Source organism: Sapajus apella, unplaced genomic scaffold, assembly GCF_009761245.1.
Source record: "Sapajus apella isolate SASKATOON/1434 unplaced genomic scaffold, GSC_monkey_1.0 scaffold1, whole genome shotgun sequence".
Classification (NCBI taxonomy): domain Eukaryota; kingdom Metazoa; phylum Chordata; class Mammalia; order Primates; family Cebidae; genus Sapajus; species Sapajus apella.
This window is the reverse complement of record NW_022436941.1, coordinates 13,892,944-13,904,858: the sequence shown is the minus strand read 5'-3', so window position 1 is coordinate 13,904,858 and position 11,915 is coordinate 13,892,944. Positions and strand designations below refer to the sequence as shown.

The 11,915-nt window shown below is 43.4% G+C and overlaps 1 protein-coding gene across 1 annotated transcript; it reads left to right on the top strand.

Annotated features, from left to right (window-relative positions):
- Positions 1-2,386: 2,386 nt before the first annotated feature.
- TEX43 (testis expressed 43) lies at positions 2,387-10,408 on the top strand. Its single transcript, XM_032264790.1, has 3 exons — positions 2,387-2,645; positions 3,321-3,429; positions 10,163-10,408. Exons 1-3 carry the CDS (start codon positions 2,560-2,562, stop codon positions 10,370-10,372), a joined length of 405 nt encoding a protein of 134 aa, XP_032120681.1. The 5' UTR covers positions 2,387-2,559; the 3' UTR covers positions 10,373-10,408.
- Positions 10,409-11,915: the final 1,507 nt, after the last annotated feature.

The following is an 11,915-nucleotide window of genomic DNA, read 5'->3' as shown; positions in this document are numbered from 1 at the left end:
TTTTGAGACGGAGTTTCACTCTTGCTACCCAGGCTGGAGTGCAATGGCGCGATCTCGGCTCACCGCAACCTCCGCCTCCTGGGTTCAGGCAATTCTGCCTCAGCCTCCTGAGTAGCTGGGATTACAGGCACGCGCCACCACGCCCAGCTAATTTTTTTTGTATTTTTAGTAGAGACAGGGTTTCACCATGTTGACCAGGATGGTCTCGATCTCTTGACCTCGTGATCCACCCGCCTCGGCCTCCCAAAGTGCTGGGATTACAGGCGTGAGCCACCGCGCCCGGTCACACATGTAATTCTAACACTGGGAAGCTGAGACGGCCGATTGCCTGAGCTCAGGAATTCAAGACCAGCCTGGGCAACAAAGTGAAGCTCTGTCTCTACTGAAATACAAAATAGCCGGGCGTGGCAACATGTGCCTGTGGTCCCAGCTACTCAGGAGGCTGAGGCAGGAGAATTGCTTGAATCCAGGAGGCGGAGGTTGCAGTGAACAAAGGTCATGCCAGTGCACTCCAGACTGGGCAATAGAGAAAGACTCCGTCTCCAAAAACAAAATAAAATAAAAATGTATCTAAGATGACTGACTTTCTGAACCCTTCTGGCTATCCAAAATCAAGATGCGCAAACCGTTCGCAGGTATGTATTCATTTAGCTTATGCTCTCATCAAACCAGCATATCTTGCAGTAATCCTTCCTGCTTAGCCTAATATTAATATTTTTCCTACTTGCTGGCAGGTAGAATTTACACTAATAACCCTCCACCTCTGTGTTTTAGTAGTTTAAGTGTTTATCTTCCCTGGTAACCTTTGTTTATTAAAATCCGTTTTCACAATCTAAAATCTGCAATATGACAAATCCTAGGGGATAAAATAGGCTGGATTTGTTTGGGTTAAACAAATTAGATTTACACTCTTGAGCTTCGTGTAATAGATGCTAAAATAAATGCAACATGTATCAATTGTGCCGTATATAGTGATGTTGAACATTTTTTCATGTACTTGCTGACTTCACATGTGCTCTTTTTTTTTTTTTTTTTGAGACAGAGTTTCACTCATGTTACCCAGGCTGGAGTGCAATGGCGTGATCTCGCCTCACCGCAACCTCCGCCTCCCAGGTTCAGGCAATTCTCCTGCCTCAGCCTCCTGAGTAGCTGGGATTACAGGCATGCACCGCCACGCCCAGCTAATGTTTTGTATTTTTAGTAGACGTGACGGGGTTTCACCGTGTTGACCAGGATGGTCTCGATCTCTTGACCTCGTGATCCACCCGCCTCGGCCTCCCAAAGTGCTGGGATTACAGGCTTGAGCCACCGCGTCCGCGTCCGGCCCACATGTGCTCTTTTAAGAAATGTGTACTAAGTTCTTTTATTTTTTTTTTATTTTTTTTATTTTTTGATGTGGAGTCTCGCTCTGTTGCCAGGCTGGAGTGCAGTGGTGCAAAATCTCAGCTCATGCAACCTCCGCCTCCCAGGTTCAAGCGATTCTTCCACCTCGGCCTAACGGGTAGCTGGGACTACAGGCATGTGCCACCATGCCCAGCTAATTTTTGTATTTTTAGTAGAGACAGGGTTTCACCATATTGGCCAGGATGGTCTTATTCTCTTGGCCTCGAGACCCACCCATCTCAGCCTCCCAAAGTGCTTTTCTTCCTACTTTACTTCTTTTTTTGATCTTGGCTCACTGCAGCCTCCACCTCCTGGTTCAAGTGATCCTCCTGCCTCAGCCTCTCAAGTAGCTGGTACCACAAGTACACAATGCCACACCCAGCTTATTTATTCATTTATTTATTTTTTTGAGATGGAATCTTGCTGTGTTGCCCAGGCTGGATTGCAGTAGCACCATCTCTGTTCATCACAACCTGCACTTCCCAGGTTCAAGCAATTATCTGAGATTACGGGTCAAGCAATTATCTGAGATCACAGGAGCGTACCACCATGCCCGACTATTTTTGTGTTTTTAGTAGAGATGGTGTATTACCATTTTGGCCAGGCTGATCTTCAACTCCTGACCTCAAGTGATCCACCCACATCAGCCTCCCAACGTGCTGGGATTACAGGTGTGAGCCACTGCACCCAGCCAAATTTTTTTATTTTATGTAGAGACAGGAACTTACTATGTTGCCCAGGCTGACCTCTAATTCCTGGGCTCAACTGATCCTCCTGCCTCATCTTCCCAAGGTGCTAGGATTGCAGGCATGAGCCACTGTGCCAGGCCAGAAGGGGGATTTTTTTAAAGTCCTGAAAATAGCCCTGAGCTGGACACTTTTTTTTTTTTTTTTTCCGAGACAGTCTCACTGTCGCCAGGCTGGAATGCAGTGGCGCAATCTTGGCTCACTGCAACCTCCGCCTCGGGTGCAAGTGATTCTTCTGCCTCAGCCTCCCAAGTAGCTGGGATTAGAGGTGCCCACCACCATATCTGCGAGCTGGACACTCTTAACAGCTACTGCTGAATGTTACTATGAAGTTAGCAAAACATTGTTACATCAGAGCAGCATTGTCATCATAATTAGACTAGTGAGTTAGTGAAGTTTTAGATGAGAATTCCACCCACTGCTGTCAGGAATGGCTTCAGGGAAAGATACTTGCCCTACTTTGCCTAAAATCACCAACAACTGCTCTGATGAGAGTCCCTACAAACCTGCTAATAAGTGAGGACTTACGGGGTCTGGGGTTATTTTGTTTGCTTGTTTTGCAACCTGGGAGCTACATAGATAAGAATAATAACCTTGTGTCCCCCTTTGGCATCTATGTAGAAAGCATTATGTTCCAGAGGGAAATATGTGTGCAGGGAAAGCAAGTCTGACCTGAGTGCAGAGCAAACATAAATTCAGAAGCCAATAGAATTACTGTTTTCTGTGGCTGGCCAGATATTTCCTTTAGGCAGCGGATAGGCCTGAGGGAAATCCAAGTGCCTTGCCTTCTCCCTTAAAGTCAGGTTAAAACGGGCTGTGTGCCGTGGATCACTTGAGGTCAGGAATTCAAGACCAGCCTGACCAACATGGCAAAACCCTGGCTGGGCATGGCAGTGCACTCCATCTCATTAAAAAAAAAAAAAAAAAGACTAAAACAGACATTGTGGGCAAACTGCAAAGGACAGCATGCAGTTAGAGGTACAGATTCCTGGCGCTGACTTGATCTTGGTGGTACATAGGGATTTAAATGGTTGATTATCTTTTAGTTGAGTTTCAATGGCACAGCCATCTGTCCTGCAGCTGCAGGGGACCAAACATGAATACACAACTGCCTCCAGTCCCTGCAGTGATGCTACAATGATTGTATTTGGCTCACAAGATAACTTTTCTTCTTGCTTTCCTAATCGTCAGGTATGAAGAGATTCATTTGCCACGATTTTCATTAAAGCAAGGGATGATCCCAAAACGTTATGTTATGCCTTGGAAAGAAAATATGGTATTCAGGAATGTGAATCTGAAGGTATTTTCCCATAAGTATATATAAGAAAAAAAAAATTAGGCTGTATGCAGTGGCTCATACCTATAATCCTAGCACTTTGGGAGACGAAAGCAGGTGGATCACTTGAGGTCAGAAGTTTCAGACCAGCCTAGCCAATATGGTGAAACCCCATCTCCACTAAAATATGAAAATTAGCTGGGCATGGTGGCGGGCGCCTGTAATCTCAGCTACTCAGGAGGGTGAGGCATGAGAATTGCTTGAACCCAGGAGGCAGAGGTTGCAGTGAGCCAAGATTGCACCACTGCACTCTAGCCTGGGCAACAGAGCTAGACTCTGCCTCAAAAAACAAACAAACAAACAAACAAACAAAAAAATATATATATATATATAAAATTTAGTATATCATCTATGATAGGCATACATAACTTTACAAAAACCATTTTGATGTACTATCACATAAACTTGCAAACAAATGTTAAATAGTAATATCTGTTTTACCTAATTATATACCAAAGAATTTCAGAAACTCCACATCATGCTATCTTGCAGTTGTTAAATTATGATCAGAAGATGCCACTAATATTAAAGGTATACTACAGAGCATTTTTTTATGAAATAGAAGAGATGGTGAAGCCCCGATACAATATGTACTACATATTCAGATAGGAATGGAAATAGTTTGGCTAGTTTTATACACGACTTGCCCATTCGGTGCTCCTGTTCAGTCAGTAGTTTTGTTTATTTATTTATTCCTTTTTTTCTTTTTGGAGACAGGGTCTTGCTCTGTCTTCCAGGCTGGAGTGCAGTGGTGTGATAACATCTCACTGCAGCCTCAATCTGCTGAGTTCAAGTGATCCTCCCGCCTCAGTCTCCCAAGTAGCTGAAATTGCAGATGCACATCACCACATCTTGCTAGTTTTTTGATTTTTATTTGTTTATTTATTTTATTTTTTTTATTTTTTTATTTTTTATTTATTTTTTATTCGGAGTTTCGCTCTTGTTACCCAGGCTGGAGTGCAATGGCGCGATCTCAGCTCACCGCAACCTCCGTCTCCTGGGTTCAGGCAATTCTCCTGCCTCAGCCTCCTGAGTAGCTGGGATTACAGGCACGCACCACCATGCCCAGCTGATTTTTTGTATTTTTAGTAGAGACGGGGTTTCACCATGTTGACCAGGATGGTCTCGATCTCTTGACCTCGTGATCCACCCGCCTCGGCCTCCCAAAGTGCTGGGATTACAGGCTTGAGCCACCGCGCCCGGCTGTTTTTTGATTTTTAATAGAGATGAGGTCTCACTGTTTTCCAGATTGGTCTTGAACTTCTGAGCTCAAGTGATCCTACTGCCTCAGCCTTCCAAAGTTCTAGAATTACAGGAGTTAGCCAACACACCGGACCTACTTATTTTATTTATTTATTTGGAGATAGGATCTCACTCTGTCACCCAGACAGAAGTGCAATGATGCAATCATGGCTCGCTGCAGCTGCAGCAACCTCGGGCTCAGGTGATCCTCCCACCTCAGCCTCCTGAGCAGCTGGAACTACAGGCACATGCTACCATGCCGAGGTAGTTTTTGTATTTTTTTGTAGAGATGAGATCTCTCTATGTGGTCCAGGCTGGTCTCCTGGGCTAAAGCGATCCTCCTGCCTCGGCCTCCCAAAGTGCTAGGATTACTGGCATGAATCACTGCACCTGGCTCCTGTCAGTAGTTTTAAAACAGCATGAAAACTACTATATGTAAAATGGTGCAGCCACTGTAGAAGACAGTGAGACCATTCTTCAAAAACTTAAACATAGAATTACCATATGATTCAGCAATTCCACTTCTAGCTATATGCTCAAAATAATTGAAAGCAGGGATTCCAATAGGCTTATTTTAAAACATTTTCTGGGCGGGGCATAGTGGCTCATGCATATAATCCTAGCACTTTGGAAGGCCGAGGTGGGTGGATCACCTGAGGTCAGGAGTTTGAGACCAACCTGGCCAACATGGTGAAACCCCATCTCTACTAAAAATACAAAAATTAGCCAGGCATAGTGACACATACCTATAATCCCAGCTACTTGGGAGGCTGAGGAAGGAGAATCACTTGAACCCTGGAGGGGAAGTTGCAGTGAGCTGAGATCATGCCACTGCACTCCAGCTTAGATGACAGAGTGAGACTCTGTCTCAAAAAAAAAAAAAAAAAAAAAAAAAGGCCCAAAATCTAGAGAAAAGAAAATAAAATGTAAATACAGATTGACCATTTACTTGTAAAAAGGTAAGTTGTTTCTTTAAGGAATAGGATACAGCCTGGGCAACATAATGAGATCCTGTCTCCATAAAAAATAAATAAAATAAAATTAGCCAGGTATGGTAGCATGCACCTGTAGTCCCAGCTACTCGGGAGGCTGAGGAGGAGAATCACTTGAGCCTAGAAAGTTGAGGCTGCAATGAGCCATGATTGCAGCACTGCACTCCAGCCTGGGTGACAGAGCAAGACCCTGTCTCCAAAAAATTAATTTTCAAAATTAAAATAAATAAGAATAAGATAAAAAGTAACACTCAGACTACTAGAGGAAATTTCAAGTTAGGATTTCTAGGAAAAAATGTGTTTGTATAACTCATTTGCAAACTTCAAATGGATAAGCAGTTAATGTTGAATAAGAATATATTCTGCCGGCTGGATATGATGGCTCACATCTGTAATCCCTGCACTTTGGGAGGCCAAGGCGGGGGATCACCTGAAGTTGGGAATTTGAGACTAGCCTGGACAATATGGAGAAACCCCATTTATACTAAAAATACAAAAAAAAAAAAAAATAGCCAGGTGTGGTGGCACCTGCCTGTAACCCCTGTTACTTGGGTGACTGAGGCAGGCGAATTGCTTGAACCCAGAGGCAGAGGTACCAGTGAGCCAATATCGCACTATTGTACTCCAGGCTGGGCAACAAAAGCCAAACTCCATCTCAAAAAAAAATGTATATATATATTCCGCCAAGACAGAGATGATATCACAAAATATAAATACATAATATATGGCTAGGTGTGTTGGCACACACCTGTAATCCCAGCATTTTGAGAGGCCAAGGTGGGAGGATTACCTGATGTCAGGAGTTGGAGACCAGCCTTGCTAACATGGCAAAACCCCGTCTCTAATAAAAATACAAAAATTAGCCAGGCGTGGTGGTACATGCCTGTAGTCCTAGCAACTCGGGAGGCTGAGACAGGAGAATCACTTGAACCCAGGAGGCAGACAGAGGTTGCAGTTAGCTCGAGATTGCACTCCAGCCTGGGCAGCAGAGCAAGACTATGTCTCAAAAAAAAAAAAATGTTAAATAAAATAAATATATGATATATAAAATATATTACAAAAATATGGCTCAATTATTTTCTGATAAAATGCATATGTATAATGTAATGAAAATGAAGCTGCATTTGCCATGGGCTGACTGTGTATTTTTATCAGATATTTTGAAAACAAATAAAACCTACAAAATCATAACTCAAGTATTAGACATACACAAAAAATTTTAATATGTTTACTAGACCAGGTGCAGGGCTCACACCTGTAATCCCAGCACTTTGGGAGGCCGAGGTGGGAGTTCAAGACCAGCCTGCCCAACATGGTGAAACCCTGTCTCTACTAAAAATACAAAAATTGGCCAGGCAAAGTGGCTCACGCCTGTAATCCTAGCACTTTGGGAGGCCGAGGTGGGTGGATTGCCTGAGCTCAGGAGTTCAAGACCAGCCTGGGCAACATGGCAAAACCCTATCTTTTTTTTTTTTTTTTTTGGGGACGGAGTTTCACTCTTGTTACCCAGGCTGGAGTGCAATGGCCCGATCTCAGCTCACTGCAACCTCCGCCTCCTGCAAAACCCTATCTTTTAAAAAAAAGAAAAAATAATAAAAATAAATAAAAACAAAATACAAAAATTAGCCAGGCGTGGTGGTGGGTGCTTATAGTCCTAGCTACTTAGGAGGCTGATGCAGGAGAATCGCTTGAATCTGAGACGCAGAGGTTGCAGTGAGCCAGATCATACCATTGCATTCCAGCTTGGGCAACAGAGCGAGACTCCATTCCAAAAATAAAAATAAAAATGGGCCAGGTGCAGTAGATCATGCCTGTAATCCCAGCACTTTGGGAGGTCGGTCGGGTGGATAACCTGAGGTCAGGAGTTCAAGACCAGCCTCACCAACACGGAGAAACCCTATCTCTACTAAAAGCACAAAAATTAGCGTGATGGTGCATGCCTGTAATCCCAGCTACTCAGAAGGCTGAGGCAGGAGAATCACTTGAACCTGGGAGGTGGAGGTTGCAGTGAGCTGAGATCATGCCAATGCACTCCAGCCTGGGCAACAAGAGCAAAACCCCGTCTCAAAAAAAATAAATAAATATGTTTACTAAGACTTATTACAGTCTTAGTATTAGTCTTTATTTCATGTAATTTAGTGGCATATCAAGTCGTTTTCAGTTCCCTAAGTAGCTTCAGCATGGTGACAGTATTGACTTTTTCATTTTAGTTTACAGCTATAGGTTATGAACTTTATAAGTTGAAATCAGGGCCGGGCGCGGTGGCTCAAGCCTGTAATCCCAGCACTTTGGGAGGCCGAGGCGGGTGGATCACGAGGTCAAGAGATCGAGGCCATCCTGGTCAACATGGTGAAACCCCGTCTCTACTAAAAATACAAAAAATTAGCTGGGCATAGTGGTGCGTGCCTGTAATCCCAGCTACTCAGGAGGCTGAGGCAGGAGAATTGCCTGAACCCAGGAGGCAGAGGTTGCGGTGAGCCGAGATCGCGCCATTGCACTCCAGCCTGGGTAACATGAAGAAAACCCCATTCTAACAAAAAAAAAAAAAAAAAAAAAAAAAAGTTGAAATCAGGAAGGAAGAGCTTTGTTTTGATTGCATCAAAACACTTATTCTTGACCTTACATTTAGAACTATAATTCAGCATAATGTTTCAGAGCTACTTTACTTTTGCAATTTAGTTGACAGTGTTTCTACCAATGAAAATTAAATAAGTTAAGTGAAATGATGTGCCCACACTGAGTAAATGCTGTAAATGCTAACTTATGCTTTCCTTCCTTTTATTTATCCTCACCTTTTATTTTTCCATTAGGAGGTAATAAAAACTCCATCTAACAACATTAAAAAATACAGCACAGAGGCTGTATGCCATGGCTTATGCCTCTAATCCTCATGCTTTGGGAGGCTGAGACAGGGGGATGGTTTGAGGCCAGGAGTTTGAGACCAGCCTGAGCAACATAGAGAGATCCTGTCTATTAAAAAAAAGCCAGGCAATGTGGTGTGTGCTGTAGTCTCAGCTACTTGGAAAGCTGAGGCAGGAGGATTGCTTGAGCCTAGGAGTTCCGGGCTGCAGTGAGCTGTGATTGTACTGCTGCACTCCAGCCTGGGTGACAGAGTGAGGCCCTGTCTGTGAAAAAAAATGTGTGTGTGTGTGTGTGTGTGTGTGTGTGTGTGTGTGTGTGTGTACATATGTAAAGGCCAAGCTTTTTCATTCACATATATTTATTTGCTACTCAAAGAATCCTTTAATATTCCCATTTTATATTTGAAAAATTTGACCGGGCGCAGTGGCTCATGACTGTAATCCCAGCACTTTAAGAGGCTCGAGGCAGGCAGTAACCTGAGGTCAAGAGTTCAAGATCAGCCTGACAAACGTGGAGAAATGCCGTCTCTACTAAAAATACAAAAAAAATTATCTGGGCATGGTGGCACATTCCTGTAATCCCACCTACTCCAGAGGGTGAGGCAGGAGAATCGCTTGAACCCGGGAGGCAGAGTTTGGGATGAGCTGAGATCGTGCCATTGTACTCCAGCCTGGGCAACAAGAGAGAAACTCCATCTAAAAATAAAAGCGAAAGAAAGAAAAAGAAAAAACTGAGTCTTCTGGGAGTAAATGACTTGAAAAGGTCACATTAAGTAGTGAAGCTAAAGTTCAACAATCTGCCTCCAAATACATCATCTTTATAGTCTGTATGGCTCTTTCTGGTAGTCAGATCACGCTGACGCACAAAGCATTGCTTTTAGAAAAGTGATGTTCCGGGCCGGGCGCAGTGGCTCCTGCCTATAATCCCAGCACTATGGGAGGCCACGGCGGGTGGATCACGATGTCAAGAGATTGAGACCATCCTGGTCAGCATGGTGAAACCCCGTCTCTACTAAAAATACAAAAATTAGCTGGGCATGGTGGCACGCGCCTGTAGTCCCAGCTACTTGGGAGGCCGAGGCAGGAGAATTGCTTGAACCCAGGAGGCAGAGGTTGCCGTGAGCCGAGATCATGCCACTGCACTCCAGCCTGGATAACAAAAGCGAAACTCCATCTCAAAAAAAAAAAAAGGGGATGTTCCTCTGTTCAGCAGAGCTTTCTTCTCAACAGGGTTAGTTAGAAAAACTAGCCATCTTTTTGGAGAGGGACCAGGGCCTCACTCTGTTGCCCAGGCTGAAGTGCAGTGATATGATCATAGCTCACTGCAGCCTTGATTTCCCAAGCTCAAGGGATTCTCTTGCCTCAGCCTCACAGACAAGTACCACCACACCCAGCTAATTTTTTAACTTTTTGTATAGATAGGGTCTTGCTATGTTGCCCAGGCTGGTCTGAAACTCCTGCGCTAAAGCAATCTTCCTGTCTTGGCCTCCCAAAGTGCTGGGATTACAGGCATGAGCCACGGCTCCTGGTGAAATTTCCTCCTTAATCTAACAAGAAAATGATGTTTGATTTGATACACAGCAGATTTTTCTTTTCTCTTAGCAAGCAGAGGTGTGTGGGATCCATACTGGCCCTTTAGAAGACTCTCTGTTTTTGAATCACAGTGAAAGGCTTTGCCATGGGGAAGATCGTAAAGTCATCTTGAAAAAAGGCCCACCAGAAATAAAAATTGCAGATATGCCTTTGCATTCACCTCTCTCCAGATACCAAAGCACTGTGATTTCCCATGGCTTCAGGAGACGACTGGTCTGATGAAAGAAGAATAAAATAATAAAGTGTTTCAATCTCTGCTCTCTCTCTTACTGTCTCTGATAAATGTATAAGTTCGTTGTAAATTTGTATTTCACCTGCAAGTTCAATTCGTTTAAAGGTCTTAAGACAGTTACATAATTTATAGATTCTACAAGCTTTAGCAAGGAAACAGACTCTGAGATAGTATGAGATGACTTGGAGGAGGAAGGAAAACTGCCTTGCTGACATTGATTTCACACTAAGTACATAAGAATCAGCAGACTAGTCCAGTTCCACTGTCTAACCTCACCACATTCCTCTACCTTTCTGTTCTCCTCACTATATCTTTATTATTCATCCCCTTTGATCTCCAGAATGTCAGATAAACCAAATAGAAATAGAGTTGCAGGATGTTGAATTTATTTATTTATTGAAACAGAGTCTCGCTCTGTCACCCAGTGGCTCACTACAATCTCTGCATCCCAAGCAGCTGGGACTACAGATGCACACCACCATGCCTGGCTAATTTTTGTATTTTTTGTAGAGATGAGGTTTTGTCACGTTGCCAATGTTGGTCTCAAACTCCTGAGCTCAAGTGATCCACCTGCCTAGACTGCCTGAAGTGCCAGAATTACAGGTGCAAGCCACCGCGCCTGGAAGAATGTAGAAGTATTTTTGCTACTTGCTGATTCTGCCTAACCTCCTCTTTTCTGACCCACCGCTCCAAAACACATGTACCTAAGGTTCTGGATACTGGTAATTAATCACTGTGGTAATTAGAAGTGTTTGGCAGACAACGGTTTGATAAGCGTACAATTTTACTGAGAGAGATGTACTTTCTATATTGGTTTAGAGTATCCAAGTGTCAATTTCCTACAGTAAATAATTTATTTATGTAATTTGGCTACATAACAACTACCATATGTAAAGTAATATGCCCACTGTATAAGACGGTCTGGCAGTTCCTCAAAAAATTGAACATAGAATTACCATACGATTCAGCAATTCCACTTCTCAGAATATACTCAAAAGAATTGAAAGCAGGGCCAGGCGTGGTAGCTTACAACTGTAATCCTAGCACTTTGGGAGGCTGAGGCAGGTGGATCACTTGAGGTCAGGAGTTGGAGAACAGCCTGACCAGCATGGTGAAACCCTGTTTCTACTAAAAATACAAAAGTTAGCTGGGTGTGGTGGCAGGCACCTATAATCCCAGCTGCTAGGAAGGCTGAGGCAGGATAATCACTTGAACCCGGGAGGTAGAGGTTGCAGTGAGCCAAGATCACACCATTGCACTCCAGCCCAGGTGACAGAGCAAGACTCTATCTCAAAAATAAATAAATAAATAAAACACAAAAGCCACATGATGATCTCAGTAGGCACTGAAAAAACATGTAACAAAATCTAAAATTTTACATTCTTTCATGATAAAAACTAGGAACCAAAGGAAACTTCCTCAACCTGATAAAGCTCATCCATGAAAAACCCACAGCAAAAAATTAAAAAACAAACAAAACAAAAAAAACCCACAGCTAATATCATAACTAATGCTGAAGAAAGACTGGAT